The sequence below is a fragment of the Vulpes vulpes genome, chromosome 5, assembly GCF_048418805.1.
Source record: "Vulpes vulpes isolate BD-2025 chromosome 5, VulVul3, whole genome shotgun sequence".
NCBI lineage: Eukaryota > Metazoa > Chordata > Mammalia > Carnivora > Canidae > Vulpes > Vulpes vulpes.
In genome coordinates, this window is record NC_132784.1 from 113,545,701 (window position 1) to 113,566,820 (window position 21,120).

General features: G+C 64.9%; 1 protein-coding gene across 4 annotated transcripts; it reads left to right on the forward strand.

Moving 5' to 3' along the window:
- Window positions 1–1,938: 1,938 nt before the first annotated feature.
- On the forward strand, window positions 1,939–21,120 carry IGSF9 (immunoglobulin superfamily member 9). Of its 4 annotated transcripts, none has more exons than XM_025986331.2 (21): window positions 1,939–2,773; window positions 6,268–6,520; window positions 6,714–6,902; window positions 10,822–10,974; window positions 11,661–11,815; window positions 12,056–12,173; window positions 13,637–13,778; window positions 13,876–14,021; window positions 14,105–14,247; window positions 15,407–15,547; window positions 15,981–16,097; window positions 16,277–16,427; window positions 16,634–16,757; window positions 17,027–17,202; window positions 17,468–17,718; window positions 17,870–17,954; window positions 18,054–18,230; window positions 18,903–18,945; window positions 19,193–20,053; window positions 20,315–20,442; window positions 20,634–21,120. In XM_025986331.2, the coding sequence occupies exons 2-21, from the start codon at window positions 6,463–6,465 to the stop codon at window positions 20,816–20,818; spliced, it is 3,543 nt and encodes a 1,180-aa protein (XP_025842116.2). In that variant the 5' UTR covers window positions 1,939–2,773; window positions 6,268–6,462; the 3' UTR covers window positions 20,819–21,120. The 4 variants fall into 4 exon arrangements, with proteins under 4 accessions (XP_025842116.2, XP_072615819.1, XP_072615820.1 ...); XM_072759718.1 differs by lacking the exon at window positions 1,939–2,773 and adding an exon at window positions 4,365–4,438; XM_072759717.1 differs by lacking the exon at window positions 1,939–2,773 and adding an exon at window positions 4,488–4,585.

A 21,120-nucleotide genomic window follows, 5' to 3' on the forward strand; every position in this document is an offset into this window, starting at 1 on the left:
TCCCCCCCACAAGCGGCCCGAATGCCTCCCCCAGGCCTGCAGAGCCCCCGTCTCGGTCATCCTGTCCACCTCAGGGCGTGCGGGTGCCACTCACAGGACTCTAGGTGGTGAGTGAGCCGAAGGACATGGTGTCAGCCACGTGGGGGCCCTGGGGGAGGTGCGGGAGCTCAGGGTTTCCCTCTGCTGCTTCCTGGGGACATGCCGGCCACTCGCTGGGGATGGCTGCTCGGCAAACAGCCATTCAGGCTTGGGGGGAAGGCTCTGAAGGAGAGGCAGTGGCGCCTTTGATGCCTCCGCTGATCCGGCTCCTACAGGGACACGGCTGTGTGTGGGGGTGGCCCCCGGATGGCTGGTACCCCAGGGGAGCCTGCGAAGCCCCAGGGGAGCCTGCGAAGCAGGTCTGAGGGCCTCGGGGAGGGCCGTGCCTCACGGTGCACCTGGTCTCCAGACGAACTTCTAAGAAAAGGAGTATCGGGGACACCTGGGCGACTCAGCAGTGGAGCCTCTGCCTGTGGCTCAGGTCATGACCCCGGGTCCCAGGATTGAGTCCCGAATTGGGGTCCGCGCAGGGAGCCTGCTTCTCCCTCTGCCTGTGTCTCCGCCTCTCTGTGTCTCTGCCTCTCTGTGTCTCTCAGAAACAAGTTAAATCTTAAAAGAAAAAGAAAAAGAGTATTGGGCTGTGAAGGGGCAGTGGGATATACATGGGAGCTGTGGGGACCAAGGACACTGCTTTTGGGAAGACAGGCCAGGCCCTAAGACACCCAGGAGGAGGGTTCTATCCAGGTTCCAGACTGGAAAGAAAGCAGGGCCAGGAGACAAGTGGAGGGGGGAGGCTTCCTACCTACGTTTCTATGCAGGAGATGGAGCCCCTGGGGCCTGGGAAGGATTTGGTGAGGCTGGGAAGCCAGTCCCCCAAAGAGCTCCTCAGGTGGGCAGCAGATCCTCTCTCCCCCCAAGGGCCGGAGCCCTGGTCCCCCTGGAAGGCAGTCGGAGTCTGAGGCAGATTCTCTGTGCCCTTGGCCTCCCCCCAACCCCCCTTCCAGGCCAAGCCTGTAGCCCAATTCCTCTGAATCCTGTAATCAGTTCTGGAATCTGACAGGGAAGACACGGGGGTGGGGGAGCGGGGTTCCCCGTGGCTCTGGGTCAGGCGCAGGAAAAGTGAACAAAGAGACAGACAGTCCTGTGCAGTGGGCCCAGGGCTCTCCCACGGGGTTGGCAAGCCGCTCTCACCCTCTCTGAACAGAGAAGGGCTGAGGCCCCAAACCATCCGGGGACCTGCAAGAAGGCAGAGACCCTCAGTTGGTGGACTCGAAGGTCACGGAGACCCAGACCTCGTCCTCTGCAGGAAACCAGGGTAAAAATCACCTGGTGGCACTTTGCAAAGTTTGACTGTCCTTTGAAAAAGGTGGAAGCAAATGGGGATGGGGTGGGGGAGGGGAGGGTCCTATTTAAGGATCTACTAAGAGTCAGGCACCTGGCTAGCACTGGAGAGGCAGGAAAGACACCTCCTGGCCTCAAGGAAGCCTTCCTGGGGGCGTGTGAAAATGTTATTACCACGAGATGGGACGTAGGCGGTGGGTGAAGGTGAGGGCGACACGGGAGGAGTGGACCCTGCCTGAGCGAAGAGAGGACCGCAGTTCTGACCCCCATCAGTAGGGAGCAGGGATGGGCCGGTCTAGCCTGATGGGGGATGGATGGGAAGACACTGGCAGGTGGGAAAGCGCGGTGACTTGTAGGGATGGCGAGGCTGTGCCCAGGTGACAAGGTGGGGAGGCGAGGGAAGCGGGTCTGGAGAACCTCCAGCCTCCCTGGGACCAGCACGCCCACGGCTAGTGGCTAGTGACCCTCTGGGAGAGACCAAGCTTCTCTCCCGGCCAGGGGGGATGGGGCGGGGATGGGGCGGGGATAGGGCGGGGATGGGGAGAGCTGACCGCCTCCTCTCGCCTCCTCTCGCCTCATCATCGAAGGTTAGAATTCCCGGGCTGCTCCTGCTCACGTTACATAAACTCCTGGTTGGTCGAGCAAACTTTCCCAGAGAGTAACAATCCTGGACTGAGGACAACCCAGAAGAAAAATCTTCATTTTGAGTCTCAGGGACTATTTTTATCAACTTTCACTTCCGGCACGGGAAGGGAAACCAGTTTCGTTCGGGGTTGTTTCCTGCTCTTGCTAAAAAGCCCACGGGATACCTCAGAATCGCAGCCAAGAAGAGCCGTTGGTGGGGGTGGGGGGTGGCCCGGAACGATCATATCGTAAACTTTTAAAAATGGGAAGTTATTTTAAATCCTGAGTTTACAAAAAGTTACTTTAATAACCAAACAAAACAAGCTCATCCTCAAGAACACATTGGAGATGCAGAAACGAACCTTTGGATCAGGGGTGCCGCCCACCCCAGCGGAGGGAGTGGGAGTGGGGGGATCTTAGGGATCTTACCTGCTGGCTACAAGGAGCAGAAGGGTGAAAAAGGCTCAGGAGGGGAGTTCAAGCCTTCTCCCGCCTTGGCTTTCACACTGTGCCCCCTAACCCGTGTTTGGGAACAGTCCTATCCCTGAGGTCCGCGTGTCACCTTGTAAGGTAATGCTGAAAACTGCCACTTAGAATTTTTTGGAGGAATAGTGGGAGAGCCCCACCGCTGCTCCTGCCTCCCCTCCGCCCCCTCCTTTGGCGCCACCTTTTCATCTCAAGCCGGGCTGAAAAGCCCCCAGACGTTTACACCTGGAAGAACTTTGCAGCAGTCGGTCTCTGAGGACGGAATGGATTACAAGCGGGGATGGTGAGCTTCCGGCGGCCCCGGGGCTGGGGACTACCTGGAAGGAGGATGTGGCTGGGATCCTGGTATGAGCAGTTGGGTGTGCCGTGCAGGGTGTCTCCGGGCAGACTGCTGAGGCCACGATTCCCCCATCAGATGCCCCGAAGGCTCCGTGGAGTCACAGGCGTTCAGACTGGGCGAGGGCAGTGAAGGGGAAGGTCCGGCCGCTGGGGAGGGCCCTGACCCTGTATCCCTAGGGGGCCCCCAGCTCACCCAGGAGAAAGCTGAGGGATCCTTAGGCCTGCAGTCTCTAAGGAGATGGGTTTCATGAAGTCCAGGCCAGTGTGCGTTCAGCCCTGCCCTGCACCAGGGGCAAGTACGGGGCGAGTCACCCACTGGGGTGAGCGCCCTGCCCCCTCCTTCCCGGGCCAGCCCCGTTTTCTCCTCAGTGGAGCAGAGCTAGGCCTACTTCCCGGGGGTCTCTGCCCACGGGGCTGCAAAGCCTGGGGTCCAGGGTGGGCACCCTGCCGAGTTCAGGAGGAGAGCACTTCTATCTTTGCCCGTGTGTCCGTGTGTCCAGGCCCCGTGTGGGGAAGCCTCCCAGCCGGCGCCCCCCCCAGTGCCCCGGGTCGCCGGCGCTGGGGCTGCCGCGGGGGCGCCCTGGCGGCGTCGCCCCGGCACACGGTCCCCTGGCACCCTGCGGGAGGCGCCGGGGCAGGGCCTGGGAGCGCGCCAGCGCAGACAGGTATTTCCAGTCGGGCCAGAGCCGCAGCAGAAGCCGCTGGGGGGCAGGAGGGGGGGCGGGGGAGGCGCGCAGAGGGGGGCCCCCTCCCCGCCACCTCACCGCCCCCGCAATCCCCTGGGGGCCCCTCCCCGCCATCCCGGATCCCCTGGGGGTCCCGCTCCCCTCTCCCCGCCCCCCCCCGCATCTCCTGGGGGCCCCCTCCCCTACCCCCTACCCCCACATCCCCTGGGGGTCCCGCTCCCTCCTTCACCCCGCATCTCCTGGGGGCCCCCCTGCCCCCTTCCCCCGCATCCCCTGGGGGCCATCTCCCACCTCCCTCCGCATCCCCGGATCCCCTGGGGGTCCCGCTGCCCCTCCTCCCCGCATTCCCCGGGGGTCCCGCTCCTCCCCCTCCCCCCGCATCCCCTGGGGTCCCGCTCCTCCCTCCCCCCGCATCCCCTGGGGTCCCGCTCCCCCCTCCCCCCGCATCCCCTGGGGGTCCCCTACTCCTCCTCCTCCCCCTCCTCCTCCCCATCCCCCTCCCCCCGCATCCCCAGGGGGCTCTCCAGGCCAGGCTGTCGGGGGTGGCCCCGGGGCGGGGGTGCGGGGGTGGTCCAGCTCCCGCCCTGTGGCTGGGTCCTGCGCGGCGCCGCCCGCCCCCGCCCCCGCCCCCCGCCCCCCGCCCGGCGCCCCGAGCTCCGCCAGGGGGCGACCCGAGCCCGCGGCCGCGCGTCCCGCGCTCCCGAAACTACAATTCCCAGGGCGCTCGGGGGTCGCGGCCGCCCCTCCCCCTCCCCCCCAGCCGGCCCCTCCCCTCGGCGGCGGGCGGGGCGCGGCGGTCTCCAGGGCGACGCGGGCGCTGGGGCGCGGGGCGGGGGCGGGGGCGGGGGCGGGGGGCGGGCGGGGGAGGCGGGCCCGCCCCCTATTGTGTGGCTGCGGGAGCCGGGCCGCGCGGCGCCGGGCAGGTGAGGGCGGGGGCAGGCGGGGGCGCGCGGGGCAGGGGCTCCGCGGGCGGGGCTCCCCGGGGCGCAGAAGCCGAGGTGCGGGGAGTGAGCGGGATGCGGGGTGGGCGCGTCGGGGGCTCCCGGACACCCGGACAGCCGGCGGCGGAGGTACCGCGGGCGCGCGTGCAGGGGCCTGGGGCCTGGGGGCCCCGCGAGGGGGAATTCAGAGTCCGGAGCCGGAGAAGGAGCAGGGGGTCGAGAGCCCCGTGCCGGGCGGAGGACTCGGGGAGGGAGACTCCAGGGCCGAGGGGGGAAGGGGCGGGTGGGATCCTGGCGCGCACGGGAAGGGAGTTCTTGAAGCGCGGAGGATCTGGGCGCTCGGGATGGGGGGAAACGGGAACGTGTGGGGGTGCTGTGCGAAGTGGGGTGCTGGACCCCCAGCACGGGGGGGACCCCACACAGGTGAGGACATGGGCACAGAGGAGGAGGAGGATGCAGGAAAAGCGGAGGAATTCTGGGGAAACCCGGGAGGGAGCTGGGGTTCCTCCACTTGGAAAGTGATGTCGGGGGAAAAGAGGGGAGCTGGCTGGGGCGCGGCACTAGGGGAACCTCTGCTGGGGTGTTGCCCCGAGTTACCTGCCCCGGGGCACTAAGTGGAAGCAGGGGTCAGGGAGAGACGGGAGGATGTTTTGCAGCCTGTCCAGAGCTGGGAGGCCAGCAGCGGGGTGGAGGCCACAGAGCAGAGTCCGCCCGGGTTTGCCGGGGCCCAGGGAGCCGCACCCCGCCCCAGCCCAGGGTGACTGCCCCAGATGCTCCCGGCCCGCTGGCCAGAGTTCCTACCCTCGTGTCCCAGGGCTCTCACCCTGTGCACCCTAGGGCTGTGCAGGCTTCTTGGCTTCTCCTGGGTCACCCCTCGAGGGTTGGGGAAGGGAAAGCCTGGCGGTCCCTGGGCCGAGAGAGGACGCTGGAGCCTAGTGAATGGGAAGCACTGGGATGAGGCACTGGGTCATGCTGTCTGGCAGAGGGAGGGCTGCCTGGAAGCATCCAGAGGGGAAAGTGCTGCCAGCCGCCTGTCCCAGGACCTGCCCAGACCTGGAGGGTGCTGGAGGGGCGGGCGGGGCTCTCCAGCAGGTGGGGGAGGCAGCCCCTCCTCCTCCAGGGCCTGACTCACTGCTGAAGCTGTGTTGGGAGGCTGAGTGGAGAAACAGACCCAGGGTCTCCAGCTTCTGGGGCTCACCAAGGCTGGGGAAATGGGCAAGGACTTGTGTGTGTGTGGGGGGGGTCCCTGGGGGCCGCTTTGTGGGGGTTCTGATCCCGGTTTCAGGCCTCACTGGCTCTGTGCCCCTGAGCAAGCCTGCCTGAGTTCCTCGGGGTCCTTAGTGGTCACTGGGGTGGAGGCGGCAGGACTGGTCTTACGTGCAATCTTGTTATGAGCATCAGGACGAGGGAGGAGAACACCGAGGAGGCTGAGCCATGCGGATTATCCGTCTCCCATTTTCTTGACACATCTTTTTCCAAGGGGATGGGAACCCCAGTTCCCTCCCAGCTCCGCTTTCTGAGCACTTAGTAACCCGGGTTCCCCTGGAGTTCCTCTGCCTTTCTTAGCATCTCTCTACTCCTCTGTGCCGCCTTCCCCGTGCCCTCACCTGTTGGGGCCCCCACCCCGTGCTTCCTGGTTCTTCTAGTGCCCCCACCCCAGCCCTGGGGGGCCCTTACTCCCCAGGGCGGCAGGATCTCCGGTCTCTGCTCTCCTCTCTTCGTTTGCTCTCCCCGCGGCCTTTTTCTAACTGTGGGGTTTCTTCTGGTTCCCGGATCGGCCAACTCTGTGTTGCCTTGGGTTTTGGGTTTAGATCTGCTGGTGCTCCCGGGAGCGAGCAGCTGCAAAAGGTGTTATGTGAGCCGAGCCTTAACCATCCGGAAGAGTGTGAGCTGAAACCTGCCACCCATCAGAAGGATTTGCGGGGCCTGCTGGGCCTTGGACACCCCTGGGCCCCTCCATCTGGGCCCCCGTGGATAGGAGGGGCCAGGCGAGTGGCAGCTGGGCTATGGTTTGGTGCCTCAGAGTGACCATCCTCAGCCTGGTCATCAGCCAGGGGGCTGACGGTGAGCCCGACTCCCTGGGCCCAGGCGGTCCCTGTGGGGACACCCCCAGGAGCGGGGAGGGGAGGGGTAGGGCTGGTTCTGGAGAAGTTGAGGAGCTCCGTCTCTTCACCAAGTCCCAGGGAGCCCTCGGAGGCATGAGGAGCGTCCTCCCCCGGCCCTGACACGGGTCCCCGCTGTGGGCCCCCCCACGCAGGTCGAGGGAAGCCTGAGGTGGTGTCCGTGGTGGGCCGGGCTGGCGAGAGTGCGGTGCTGGGCTGTGACCTGCTGCCCCCGGCTGGCCGCCCCCCCCTGCATGTCATCGAGTGGCTGCGCTTTGGATTCCTACTTCCCATCTTCATCCAGTTCGGCCTCTACTCTCCACGCATCGACCCTGATTACGTGGGTAAGACTTGTCCTCAGGTGGGAGGTTGGAAGGGACTAGCAACACACCAGCAAAAGTGGGCTGGGGGTGGAGGGCAAGACCCTTTAACTGCTCTGCCTCCCTTCCCCCACTGTCTGGCAGGCCGGCCTCGGGTGGGTGGATGCACAGTGGGGTGGCTGGATCTGTGACCTGTCTTCTTCTCCCGGTGGTGGGGGGGACTCTGGCTGGCTGGGGTACAGAGGAGCCTGTGCATGGAGGGTGGGCTGGCGACGGCTGGGTTCCCTAAAGGTCAAGGAATGGACGGATGGGGCCAGGCTGGGTTCCTGCTTCAGGTGGATCCCGTCCAGTGTACAGGCCTCCCAGGGGCAGGGGCGGCGCCTTCTGCACCCCTGCTGGCTCCCTCAGAGGCCTCAGATTCCTCCTAATCCCAGATGGAGTCTTAATCTGAGCGGTTTAGGTTTACGGCAGGCAGGGGCAGGCAGGCCGGAGGACAGTGAGGGCCCACGGTGGGGGTGGGGCAAGACAGCCTCGCGGCCTCCTCTTCAAAGGGGAGACCCTGGAAAGGCCACCTGGAAAGACCTTGATGGGGGAGGAGACCCCCACCTTTCCTCTGTAGTTTGAATCCTGAGAGCAGCCCAGGGATTGGCTGAGCCCTCCGGGAGGGGCCGGCTGAGCTCAGGCAGGTGCTGCAGAAGGAACAGTTTATTTTCAAACTGGGGGCAGTTGTTGGCAAACAGCCTGGTGGGAGCGTGTGTGTCTACACAAGCCCTGTGAGGGTTGATGAAAGCGGGCCCCAATTAGGACAGTGGGGGAAACCGGCTGTGCCCACCAGCCCTCCCTCCCTGCCTCGTGGGCCATGGGGGGTGCGGGAGGGGTTTGGGCGGCTACAAAATGTTGCCTGAGTGAGGACAGGGCAGGGGCAGGTGGGGCGGCCGAGGGACGGGCTTTGGCTGGGACCCCAACCGGGGGGACGAGAAACTGTTCTCTCTGCCCTCTGCCCCTGCTCCGGATCCCTCAGGCAGACGGGCCACTGGGTGGCTGGCAACTTTGCCACCTGGGGGTTTCCTTTGTCTCTCCTGCTCCTTGGAGCTGTGGGGGCTGCATGCAGCGGGGACCCCTGGGGCTCTTCCCACCCCTGCCCTGTGTGTCCGCCCCTGCCCCCTGGTCTGGAGCTCCCAGCCGGCCAGTCCCAGTCAGGGCCCTGGGGGGGAGGAGGCCTCTGTGCCCATTAACTCTCTTGCTGCCTCCCAGTGTGGAAGGGGCCTCTCTGCCTTTGTGTAGGGGACTCAGAGCTGCAGTTGCTAGGCAACAGGAGGTGGAGGTTGCTAAGGACAATGCTGTCCTGTCATAAGCCCTCTGGGCAAGGGAAGGAGAGATGGTCCGGGACTGTGTGTGAGGTTGGTGGCCTAGAATGTGGGAGGGACCGCGCCAGAGCCCGGAGCTCCCAGTGCTTGAGGACTCAGCAATCCACCTGGCGGAGGAGATGGGATTTACAGACCCGCATGGGGTGGCACGCAGATGGGAAGGGATGGGGACAGATGGGGACTGAGGGGGGGGCGCACCGTCTGCAGAGCGCCCAGCACAGCCGGGCCTGAGTGCCTCCGTGGGCCCGGCGCCCAGAGGGTGGGCCACCTTGGCTTGTGCGACGCCAGCTTTCCCAGCGGGCCGCAGACCCACGCCGGCTTCGGAACCCTGGCTTTTGTGCACTTTCTCGGGAGTTTCAAGGTAGCCCACGACGCAGAAGGCACACGTACGTCTTCTCTCTGCCCTGAGTTGTCTGGTCCCAAGCGGTTGCTATTTTACTCCTGCCGAAGCCTCCGGTGCTCCCTGGCGCCTGCGGGGTTCCTCTGGGGTTCCTCTGGCGGGGCAGCCCTTGCAACATCTGGGCGGAGCCAGTGCAGCTTCTTGGACCCGTGTGTGTGCGAACTTGGACACGTGCGTGCACGTGGGTTCTCTGCTCTCTGGGAGCTTGAGAGCAGAGTGTGTGTCTCCTGCTTCCTACATGCATCCCTGCAGACGGGCTGGAGCCCACCAGGCTCTGGCCCTGCAGGTCCCTTCTTCTAAGTGAATTCTTGGGAGGATTAAACATGGTGCCAGTACTTAGGATCCCATGGTCCACGTTCAGTGCTCAGTCTCCCTCTCCTCTTCTTCCTTCTTTGATCTTCTTCCTTCAAGATCGTCCTAGTGGAGTGTTGCCGCTGTTGGTGCGTGGGAGAGGTCGCCTGCTGGGGTCTGCAGGGCTCGGGTGGCCGGGGATGCCAAGCGGGGCAGAGGGGTGTGATTATGTTAAATATTTACCTGCAAGGCAAGGGCTTATCTCCTGGGTGGGGATTTCAACACCTAGCCCATGAGGCAGGCCCGCCCATCCTGGAGAGTCCACACCCCTGGACCTCATCCTTGGAAGAAAACAGCCCCTTGCCTAAGAGCACCAGGCCCGCCCGAATGTGATGGTTCTCTTCTTCCCGGACATTGCTAGGGTGGATGCAGCCTCAGATTCTCTTTTGGGAAGATCACCCTGTTGGTGGAAGGGAAGCAGACGCACGGCTTCAGCATTTCTAGTATCAGGACGGGCCAGTTAGGGGCCCTGTCTGGTTGGCTGGAGCGGGCACATGCGAAGGGCACGTACAGTGAAGGGCACGTACAGTCTTAGAGCTGTAATGGTTTGGGGCAACCCTGGCGACTTAGAGGATCCTGTGTGTCCCCATCTGAGGTTTAGATGTGGTGGGCTGAGGGTTGTAACGGAAGGTAGGCTCAGGGCAGAGAGTCCTGCGGGTGGGCTGTGGAGGGAAGGCACCAGGGCGAGGATGCCCGAGAAGACACGTGTCCAGGAGCCAGAATGTGAAGATTTCCTGCGCATGTGGGTGTGGGAGGCAAGGGACAGGGGTCTAGGCAGTGCCGGGTTCCTGCGTGGTGCGGTGGTGCTGAGGTGGGGAGGAGACCATGTGTCACCAGGCAAGGGGCAGGGTCAAGCTCCTGTCCAGCCTCTGATTTCGAATCTTGCCCCGTCCATGTGTTCTGCGGGGCGTGAGCACCTGCCGAGTGAGGCCGCCCCGTGCCGCCCGCCCCGCCATCCCTGCTGTCCCCACCGTCCCAGCGCCCCGTGCGCCCCAGCCAGGGTGGTCTTCCCTCCTTTGCAGGTGAAACTGAAGCTGGCGAGCTTGTGCAGGGAGTATCCGGCAGTGCCGGGCCGTAGGTCGCTCTGGCTCGCAAGTGCGGGCCACTGTCACTAGGCCACCCCCCTGGCCAGGGACACCCGGAGCTGTGCAGGGAGGCTGCGGAGGGACTTGTGGGGGCCGCCTCCGTCTGAGCCTGGTGGGGCTGCATGCTGGCCCAGGGGGACACGTGTGTGCGGCTATGCTGTGGCTGTGTGGAGCTCCAGCGGGGCCGGGTGCCCTGGGGCGTGAGGAGGCTGCTGACCTTGCTGCCTGGCTGGGCTGGCCTCTGGCCACCCTAAGGCGCTTAGGCCGTTGATAATAGCCCTGAGGGATTAGGGGCTTTGGATGGTGAGGTCTGGGTCCCTGCTGGGCCCCAAACACCGCTGGGGTTTCCAGGGACAGTCCTCTGGCAGGAGGAGAACTCTGGGAGCCAGACCTTGCCCCTGCGAAGCGTCCAGGGGTGGGGCAGGTCCTGTAACAATCACAGGGACAGTGTGTGGCTCTTGAAGCTCCCTTCCCCCAACAGTCCTTGAAGCCACCTGCGGTTCCATAGCGTCTCATCCACCTGCTGGGTTTCCCTTTGTCTCCTCTGGGTCCCAGCTGCTGAAAGGCGGGAGGCGTCTGGGGCTGGGTGGAGGGATCTGGCCTCAGTGACCCCCCAACACCACCTGTGTCTCTCTGGGCCAGGCCCCACCACTTCGTCAGGGTGGCTGCCAGAGCCCAGGCCTGTTCTTGACCCCTGAGAATAACCAGTGTGACCAGGGGGCTCGGGGCTCCTCTCCCAGGGCGAGTCCGGCTGCAGAAGGGGGCGTCTCTCCAGATTGAGGGCCTCCGGGCAGAAGACCAGGGCTGGTACGAGTGCCGAGTGCTCTTCCTGGACCAGCACAGCCCTGAAGACGACTCTGCCAACGGCTCCTGGGTGCACCTCACCGTGAACTGTAGGAAGCAGGTGGTAGAGGAGGGAGGGGGGGCAGTATGCTGGGGACCTGTGGAGGGCGTCCAGTGCCTCCCCCCGCTGGCGGCCCTAGTGGCTGGCTCACTGGCTGCATCCTACCCCTCCCGCGCCACGCCGGCCCTGCCAGTCCTTCGGTCTGGGTGGCGTCTGCCTGCCGGGCTCCGTTGGAACTTCCTGTCTTCTCGGCTCCTGCCTCCCTGGCCCGACTGGGCAATGGGAAGGGGGCTGTTGGGCTCCAAGTGGAACACCGCTCACCTACATACACAGCACGTAGTTTTTTCAAAACACCTTTATGCTTAGCACCTCACGAATTTTCTCACAGCCCTAGGAAGGAAGGAAGGTCATTATTCTTCTCGTTTCATTCAGAAGACTGCATCGTGCCACTGATGAGGGGCAAAGCAGTCTCGAAGTCAGGCCTCCTGACTCCTGGGCGGTGCCTGGGCCACTAGCTCTCCCCCAGCCCTCCATACCCAGGCTGTGTGCAGCCCCTGTGGCCAGGCCCACCGGCCAGCTTGGGGGTGGGCTGGTGCAGCCCTCCCTGGGCCCTGAGTGCGGCAGGGGCGGCTGCTGGGTTGGGGGCTGCAGCCCTGACCCACCTCCCCGGCCCTCGGACGCTGCTCTTCGGGCTCCTAGCCTCTCTGGCACCTGCTGAGACCTCTTTCTCCGCAGCGCCCCCGCAGTTCCTGGAGACACCTCCTCAGGTGCTGGAAGTTCAGGAACTGGAGCCTGTGACCCTGCGTTGTGTGGCCCGAGGCAGCCCACAGCCTCAGGTCACTTGGAAGCTCCGCGGACAGGACCTTGGCCAGGGCCAGGGTCAGGTGCAAGTGAGTCCGGGGCTGGCCTGGGCCCAAGAGGGTGTGAGGGGCGGGGAGGGGGGGGTAGGCCTGGGGCTGGACGACCGGCAAAGGCCAGGCTGGGAGACCGGCCAGGGGAGGGGCTTCGCAGCGGCCTCCGGAGCCCGGCGTGCTGCCTCCCTCTGCCGTCCAGCCTCAGAAGTGCAGGCTCCGAGGCCAGCGGGAGCCGAGGGGAGGCGGATGGGCCCTGACCGTCCCCTCCTGCCCCAGGTGCGGAATGGGACGCTCTGGATCCGGCAGGTGGAGCGAGGCAGCTCCGGCGTCTACACCTGCCAAGCCTCCAGCTCCGAGGGCAGCGCCTCCCACGCCACCCAGCTGCTGGTGCTAGGTGCTCGGTGCTCTCGGGGCAGGGGAGGGCCGGGAACCGGGCCCCTGTAGGAGGGGCTGTGACCTGTGGCTGGGGCCAGGAGGGGTGTGTGGGGACAGAGGGAGCTCCCAATGCAGGCTGGTGCTCTAAAACCAGCATCTTAATTCTCAAGGGATCAGTGAAGGGACAAGTCCATGTTTAGTGCCCAGCAGTGTGGCAGATAAACCCCCTGACCCCCACCCAGCCTCCTCATCTCTATATAGGGAGGTTCATGTCTACGTTCTAGGACTATTACAAGAATGTAACCGAATACACAGTGATCAGCACTTAGTAATTCCTGTCCAAGTCCTTGTAAGACAAGCTGAGAAATGGCCTGGACGCTGCCTGCAGCGCCGCTTCTCCAGGGCAGTCCGAGGAGCTAGCGGAGGCTGCGCTCCTGGGTCCCCCGGGAAGGCCACGCTGGTGATGAAGGGCCAAGTGTGCGTGCAGCTGGAGGGCCCCGCTCAGTCCTGCCCACCCTGCTCACCTTGGGCAGCTCTCCTCACTTCTCTGCCTCTGAACTTTCATTTCTTCGTCCATGAAGCGGAGACAGTAATTCCTCCCACAGGAGGCACTTGTGAGGATTAAAGGAGCGCCCAGGTGCCTGTAGTGTTCTGGGTGCCGGCTCGGAGCCTCAACCCTTAGGGAGGGGTGCAGAGCCTCCTAGAGCAGCAGAGCCCAGGGAGGGGCGAGGGCGGAGGGGCAGCAGAAGGGAGGCACGGTTTGCGGGGACCCTGTGGCCTGGCCCCGGACCGGCGGGAAGAGCGTTCTGGGTGGGGTTCAGAGAGCGCAGGGGCAGGAAGGGCAGTGATGCCATCGTGGGGCAGGGCCCCATACCGACACAGAGAGGTTGCGGTGGTGTTGCCATAGGAAGGGATGGTTGGCGGGGCCGGGAGGGGTTGGATCCCGAGGGCCCACGAGGCTACATCAGGGAGTTGACGCTTCGTGTGGTAGGAGCCAGGAGCTGCTGGGAGTTCTCGAGCAGAAGTGTTCTGCGGCCAAAGTGGGCATTTCCGCTTCAGTGGCCGCAGTGGGGAGCCCGGGTCGGGAACTGCTAAGGTGTCTTGGGGTGAGGTATTGGGTTTCTGCGGTAGGGCAGGACACGAGGTGACCCGGGATGTGACAGATGAGGGACAGAAAGGGTAGACCAGCAGAGAGTAAGCCGCTTCCCCGCTCCAGCACACATGCACACACTTGGGAGCACACATCTGCATGCACAGCTTGTGGGCGGGGCCTCTGGGTGGATGGTGGTGTCCTGGAGGGGAGGGGGACTGCTCTGGGGAGCGAGGGAACTGTGTTCACCTACTGGGTTAGGGCCGTTCTGAGGCTCTGCAACGTCCCCTCGGCTCTCCAGACGGCAGATCCGGGAAGAACGGCAGAAGGGACCTCAGGGTTCTGGGAAGACCATGGGCTGAGGCCCGTCTCTCCCCTGTGCTGCCTCGCAGGCCCCCCGGTCATCGTGGTGCCCCCCAAGAACAGCACGGTCAATGCCTCTCAGGACGTCTCGTTGGCCTGCCGGGCAGAGGCATACCCCACCAACCTCACCTACAGCTGGTTCCAGGACAACATCAATGTGTTCCACATCAGGTGGGGCTTTGGGGCGGGCAGAGGCCTGGCAGGTAGCTTTCGAGGAGCCCCTGGGCTGAGCAAGCCGGGGTCCCTGCCCACGCGTGCCGTCTTGCAGCCGCCTGCAGCCCCGAGTGCGGATCCTGGTGGACGGGAGCCTGCGGCTGCAGGCCACCCAGCCCGACGACACTGGCCGCTACACCTGTGTGCCCAGCAATGGCCTCCGGCGCCCGCCCTCCGCCTCGGCCTACCTCACTGTGCTCTGTAAGCCTGGCCTCCCCAGCCCACTCCCCTGCCCTGGGCCAGGCCTAAGCTCCTGCCCTACAAGCTGCCACTGTCTCTCCCAGACCCGGCCCAGGTGACTGCAATGCCTCCTGAGACACCCCTGCCTGTAGGCATGCGGGGGGTGATCCGGTGCCCGGTCCGTGCCAACCCCCCGCTGCTCTTTGTCAGCTGGACCAAGGACGGGCAGGCCCTACAGCTGGATAAGGTACAGGCCTGGGGCCGGGGTTAGGAAGGGCTTAGCTGGGTGTGCTCCCAGGCGGAGCAGCTCAGTTTAGTTCAGGTCAGTGGCCAGGGACGCACTTCCCCCCAGGGCTGTGTGGTGTTTGGGGGGCAGGAACACAACCTCCATCCGTAAGAAGGGCGCCGCTGGGGCGGGTAGGACAGCAGCACACACACTGCCGGAAGGAAGGGCCAGCCGAGGACGGATCAGCAACAACTTGGAGGACTTTGGTGATGGGCCTCGGGGTGTGGACAGAGGTTCCGAGCAGAAACCAGGTCCTCGAGGCAGGGAACAGGGTGGTGTGTGTGTGGAGCATGAGGAGTCCTCAAGTCCGGGGGGCGTCACGGTGCCTGTGGGCATGTGATGCTGCAGAGAAAGCTCAAGGGGCAGGTTGGGGTCAAAACGAAGAACCGTGGATGCCAAGTGAATACTACATCGTTCTAAGGCGATCTTTGTCTGCAAAGGGTATACATGCCTTGTGGGCTACAGCCACATCTTTGGATCCCAGGGACCCTGGGGCTTCTGCAGTAGGACTCAGTACGTTTTTGCTGAATGTTATAAGAAAAGTCTGCAGGCAACTGGAGCCAGGGAGTTGTGTGAGCAGGGGTGTGATAGCGTCGGAGCTCTGAGCAGGAACTGAGTGTGGCCAGTGAATGGAGGGCAGAGTGGACGCAGGGACCGGGGTTCAGGGCTGTTGAAATGGCCTGGGGGAGGGGTGAAGAGGTCATGGGGGTGGACGGACTTCACGCCTAGACAGAGGCTTTCCCGGAGGACAGACCTGGTGAGCGTTTGGAGGGGGAGTGAGGGATCTGGGGATAGCGGGACAGCAGGGGCCTTAACGCAGAAATAGGGAAGCCAGAGAAAGGAAAGGATTTGAGGTGGAAGGTGCTACCTTTCATCATGGAGAGCTGGAAAGACAACTGGGTGACCCCACACACACACTCGAGCAGGCAGGGAGCCCCCTCCCAGGGCTTAGCTCCAAGGGCCCCCTTGGAGAGAGACTGAGACACTGAGGAGTCAGAGCGAGGTGAGGCCTGGCCGAGGAGCCTTCTGCAGGGAAGCGGCTCCTCCTCCCTCTCCTGCCCCTGCTCAGCTGCTTACCCTAGGGGTCATCTGTCTCCTCTCTCCTCTGCTCTTCCTGCAGCTCCCTGGCTGGTCCCAGGGCCCAGAGGGCTCCCTGATCATTGCCTTGGGGAATGAGGATGCCCTTGGAGAATACTCCTGCACCCCCTACAACAGTTTGGGTACCGCAGGGCCCTCTCCGGTGACACGCGTGCTGCTCAAGGTGAGGCCGTGGACGGGCCCAGTGCTTGGGCCGGGTGGCTGAGGATGCGCCCTGGTGCTGACACCTGCTGGCCCAGGGGGGTGGGGCAGTCACGTGCGGGGAGGGGCTGTCACACGCCCTCCCAGAGGCTTCTGCAGAGGTGGTGCCAGGGAGGTGGAACAGGAGACACACACATGACCCCAAAGTAAGATAGCGCACCTGTCCGACTCACTAGCCTTGGTCTCTCTGGAGGGGAAGGGGTGGAGAGCAGAGAGGAGGCTAAAAGGGTGTGCTGTGGAGGTATATACATCCCTGGAGACGCCCCCCATTTCCCCCTAGCCCCCAGGGTTGCAGAGAGGACAGGTAGGGAGATGGGACCTGAGAGGGGGGTGTGACCGGAGCCCTAGAGAGAGAGCCGTGTGAGGCCCCTCCTGACGCCAGATCTGGCTTGCAGGCTCCCCCAGCCTTTCTAGAACGGCCCAAGGAAGAGTATTTCCAGGAAGTGGGGCGGGAGCTACTCATCCCCTGCTCGGCCCAAGGAGACCCCCCTCCTGCTATCTCCTGGGCCAAGGTAAGGTTCCCGATCCTGTTCTGCCTGCATTTGCGCCCACCAGGCCCCTGCCTCTCCCTGCCCCTGGTCGTTCCTGTGGGAAGGAGGGGGCCATCTGAATCAGGGTGGGGAGGGAACTGGAGCTGCCCTTGGTGAGGGGTGGCTGCGTGTGTCCTCAGGGCTGACCAGTGGTTCTGTAGGTGGGCCGGGGGCTGCAGGGCCAGGCCCAGGTGGACAGCAACAGTAGCCTCATCTTGCGACCGTTGACCAAGGAGGCCAATGGGCGCTGGGAGTGCACCGCCAGCAATGCTGTGGCCCAAGTGGCCACCACCACACAAGTCTACGTGCTGGGTTAGTGGCTGCAGAGCCGGCTGGGGTCTAGGGGAAACCATGTGGGACTGTGGACAGGGGAATTATTTGTGGAGCTCCACGTGGGCTTGGTGGGTGGGGGACCCCTGGGGTGACAGGTCGAGGTCAGAGGCCCTGGGACTCCCCTCAGCCCTTCGCCTTCTCTCAGGGCCGTGACCATCATTCCTCCCTCAATTCTCCCTCTTCAGGTACCAGCCCCCACGTTGTCACCAATGTGTCCGTGGTGCCTTTGCCCAAGGGTGCCAACGTCTCTTGGGAGCCTGGCTTTGATGGTGGCTATCTGCAAAGATTCAGTGTCTGGTATACCCCACTGTGAGTGACCTGGCCCTGCCATTCCTGTCCCTCCCCCCAGCACCCAGGTTCCCCCTGGTCCTCGGCCCTTCCCCCTCCCTCCATCCCGACCCTAATTTTGCTCTATCTCGGGGGGGGGGGGGGGGGGGGGGTAGGGGGATCATAGGTGTTCAGGGCCAGGTCCTGAGACCCCGGATGGCCGAGGGAAGGGGGCAGGTCAGCTCTCTGGACTGCAGAGCCTCCTGGCCCCCATAGTTCATGAGGTACCCCCATTTCCTCATGTCTTCCAGGGCCAAACGTCCCGACCGAACCCACCATGACTGGGTGTCCCTGGCGGTGCCTGTGGGGGCTGCTTACCTCCTCGTGCCAGGGCTGCAGCCCCATACCCAGTACCAGTTCAGCGTCCTAGCTCAGAACAAGCTGGGGAGTGGGCCCTTCAGCGAGATCATCTTGTCCGCCCCCGAAGGTGAGAGACCTCTGTCTCCAGAGCAGCTGATGGGGTGGGAAGGGACTGGTGGGAGAAGCCAGGATATGGGAAGACCTGGTGGGAGGGGGCAGAGGTGCTGGGCAGCTTGGCTCCACAGGGCTTTAGGGAACGTGCTTCAGCTTTGTCTCCCGGGGCTCTGGGAGGATGGCTGGGCACAGAGGTGGTGAGAGGGGACGGAGGGCTTGTCATGTGGTGGCAGGGCCCTGGAAGCCCTGTGTCTTTCATGGTTGTTTGCCCTGTTCAGGGCTTCCCACCACACCAGCTGCCCCCAGGCTTCCGCCTACGGAGATGCCGCCTCCTCTGTCACCCCCCCGGGGCCTGGTGGCGGTGAGGACACCCCGGGGGGTGCTGCTGCATTGGGAGCCCCCGGAACTGGTCCCGGAGACCCTGGATGGCTATGTGCTGGAGGGAAGGCAAGGCTCCCAGGGCTGGGAGGTGCTGGACGGGGCCGTGGCAGGCACGGAGCTGCAGCTGCTGGTGCCAGGACTCATCAAGGTGTGTGTGGGAGGCAGGCACCTCCCCGGGGCTGTCCGGGCCGGCCCCAGCCCCCAAACCTCAGCTTCGCACCCTCCCCTCCCAGCTGCAGTCTTTGTGAATGGGGCTGGGCCCCTGACCCCTGATCCCCTTCCTGGACCCTCGCCCCCAGGACGTTCTGTACGAGTTCCGCCTTGTGGCCCTCGCGGGGAGCTATGTCAGCGAGCCCAGCAACACGGCCAACGTCTCCACTTCCGGTGAGAACCCGGCGGGAGGGCGGAGCGCTGGGCACGGGGCGGGGGAGCCGCAGCCCAGGGTCGCGAGCACCGACCCCCCCTTCGTGGCCCCTCGCCCAGGCCTGGAGGTCTACCCCTCGCGCACGCAGCTGCCCGGCCTGCTGCCCCAGCCGGTCCTGGCCGGCGTGGTGGGCGGGGTCTGCTTCCTGGGGGTGGCCGTCCTCGTGAGCATCCTGGCCGCCTGCCTGACCAACCGGCGCAGGGCAGCCCGCCGCCGCCGCAAGCGCCTCCGCCAAGGTAGGCCCCGAGGCCCCGCCCACCGGGTGGACCCCGCCCCCTCCCCCTGCGCGGGCCAGGTGCGTCCTGTCCGCCCGCACGGTCCCGGGCCCCGCCCACGCAGGCCCCGCCCACCGGGTGGACACCGCCCCCTCCCCCTGCGCAGGCCAGGTGCGCCCTGTCCGCCTGCACGGTCCCGGGCCCCGCCCACCGGGTGGACACCGCCCCCTCCCCCTGCGCAGGCCAGGTGCGCCCTGTCCGCCTGCACGGTCCCGGGCCCCGCCCACCGGGTGGACACCGCCCCCTCCCCCAGCGTGGGCCAGGTGCGTCCTGTCCGCCTGCAAGGTCCCGGGCCCCGCCCACCGGGTGGACCCCGCCCCCTCCCCCTGCGCGGGCCAGGTGCGTCCTGTCCGCCTGCACGGTCCCGGGCCCCGCCCACACAGGCCCCAACCACACAGGCCCCGCCCACCGGGTGGACTCCGCCCCCCTCCCCCAGCGTGGGCCAGGTGCGTCCTGTCCGCGTACACGGTCCCGGGCCCCGCCCACGCAGGCCCCGCCCCCTCCCCAGCGCGGGCCAGGTGCGTCCTGTCCGCCTGCACAGTCCCCGGGCGGGCGGCGCTGAGGCTGAGGCTCGGCGCCTGGGGCCCTGGAGGGCCTGAGCCCGTGTCGCCTCTGGTTGTCCCGCCCGAACAGATGCGCCTCTTATCTTCTCTCCGCCCGGGAAGTCAGCTCCGCGGTAAGTCCCTCTACCTCCTGGGCTCCCTCCTGTGTGCTCTCCGGTGGTTTGGGAGGGGCGGGCGTGCAGCCTGGAGCTTGTCTGCTGTCACCTGTGCCTTTCCTCCACCTCTCCTCTACGTGGGTCCTTGTCTCCGTTGCTCCCCAGCTCTGCTCTATTGGCCACCAGACTTCTCTGGGCCCGATGCTGGTTCTTGGGAGGGGGGCCGGCCCCCTGCCACAGAGCCTGCCCTCCTGTCCTTCCCCAGCTCTGCTCCAGGCTCGGGCAGCCCTGATAGCGTGGTGAAGCTCAAGCTCCAGGGTTCCCCCGTCCCCAGCCTGCGCCAGAGTCTGCTCTGGGGGGAGCCCGCTGGTGCCCCCAGCCCGCCTCCGGATCCTCCGCCTAGTCGGGGGCCCTTACCCCTGGAGCCCATTTGCCGGGGACCAGATGGCCGGTTTGTAATGGGACCTGCCGCGGGGGCCCCCCAAGAAAGGTCAGGCTCTGAACGAGCTGAGCCTCGGACCCCAGCCCAGCATCAGGCCAGGTCCTATGACTGCAGCAGCAGCAGTCCCAGCGGGATGCCCCAGCCCCTTTGCATTGCAGACATCAGCCCTGTGGGGCCCCCTCCCGCAGCCCCATCTAGTTCTCTGCCGGGTCCAGGACCCTTGCTCCAGTACCTGAGTCTGCCCTTCTTCCGGGAGATGAATGTGGATGGGGACTGGCCCCCTTTCGAAGATGCCGGGCCTGCTCCACCCCCAGATTACATAGATACCCGGCCCTGCCCCACCTCATCTCTCTTTCACCCCCTGGACTCTGATGCTGCATCCCCCAGGGCAGGGCTTCCTGGGGCTGGGGCTGGGGCCAGGGCCACCCCAGAGCCCCTGTACACAGCACTGGCTGACTGGACACTGAGGGAGCGGCTGCTGCCGAGCCTTCTCCCTAGTGCCCCTCGGGGCAGCCTCACCAGCCAGAGCAGCGGGCGGGGCAGTGCCTCGTTCCTCCGGCCCCCCTCGACGGCCCCCTCTGCGGGGGGCAGCTACCTCAGCCCTGCTCCGGGAGACACCAGCAGCTGGGCCAGTGGCCCTGAGAGGTGGCCCCGACGGGAGCATGTGGTGACAGTCAGCAAGAGGTGAGGACAGTCCCTGCTCATCCATGGCCTGGCTCCAGTTCCCACCCAGACTTCCCCATTTTCTCTGAATACCCCGTGCCTTCTGGGCTCCGCTCCCACCCTGGGACCAGGAGAACTCGTCTCCTTTTAGAAGCTTTTGCTGAGGTCCAGGGATCTTCAGGGAACCCATGGCCCAAGCTGAGTCTGGGGGACTCTGGGTTGGGGCTTTTTCTGTTGCCCTGCATTCCTCCACCCATAACGCACATTTGTCGCTTTTAACAGGAGGAACACATCTGTGGATGAGAACTACGAGTGGGACTCCGAATTCCCTGGGGACATGGAATTGCTGGAGACTTTGAACCTGGGCTTGACTGGCCTTCGACCCCGACCTGAAGCCGAGCCAGAGCTAGGTGTGAGAGCTCTCCAGAAAGGCAACGTGGCCTCACTCTTCCCCGTCTTTCCTGTCTGTCCCCGGTCGGGCCCTGTGCCCCGGGCTTGCTCCTGCTCCCTTGGCTCGTCCGCGCTGGCAGGACCTAGAGGGCTCCGTGATGCCGGCAACCCTCAGACCTGTCCCTCTCCTTGTTGTGCTCTCTTCCTGCAGATGCGAAGGTTCCAGAGGAGGGCAGCGGCCTTCCGACCACTGCCCAGGCTCCGGGTCCTGAGGCCCGCTGTGCTGCCCTCCGGGAGGAGTTCCTGGCTTTCCGTCGCCGCCGAGACGCCACTAGGGCTCGGTTACCAGTCTATAGACAGCCTGTCCCTCATCCTGAACAGGCCACTCTGCTGTGAAAGCTGGGTGAAGGCACACAGACCTCGCAGAGGGGGGCCCGACGAGACCTAGCTCCAGCCTGGAACACTGCCTCTGCCCCTTTGGTGCCAGGCACAGCCCCTGATGGTGGGCTTGGGGGGGGCGTGGTAGGCTAGAGATGTATGTGCTGGGCCCCCAGAGCCTGGGGAGGAACAGGGGTTTTAGATCTGCCAGTGTGTGTGTGTGTGTGTGTGTGCTGCGCACATGTGTGGTGATGATGATGGTGGTGGTGTTTGTGGTGTGGGTGAAGTTTTTTACAGGTGAATAAAGAAAATCCGAAAAA

What these genes read in the sequence shown, in the direction of transcription:
- IGSF9 (XM_025986331.2), top strand. Translation starts at nt 6,463, where the DNA reads ATGGTTTGGTGCCTCAGAGTGACCATCCTCAGCCTGGTCATCAGCCAG. An exon ending in AGGCCCTACAGCTGGATAAG is followed by an intron (nt 14,248 to 15,406) that starts GTACAGGCCTGG and finishes CTCTTCCTGCAG; the next exon opens with CTCCCTGGCTGGTCCCAGGG. An exon ending in GGCCAACGTCTCCACTTCCG is followed by an intron (nt 17,955 to 18,053) that starts GTGAGAACCCGG and finishes CCCCTCGCCCAG; the next exon opens with GCCTGGAGGTCTACCCCTCG.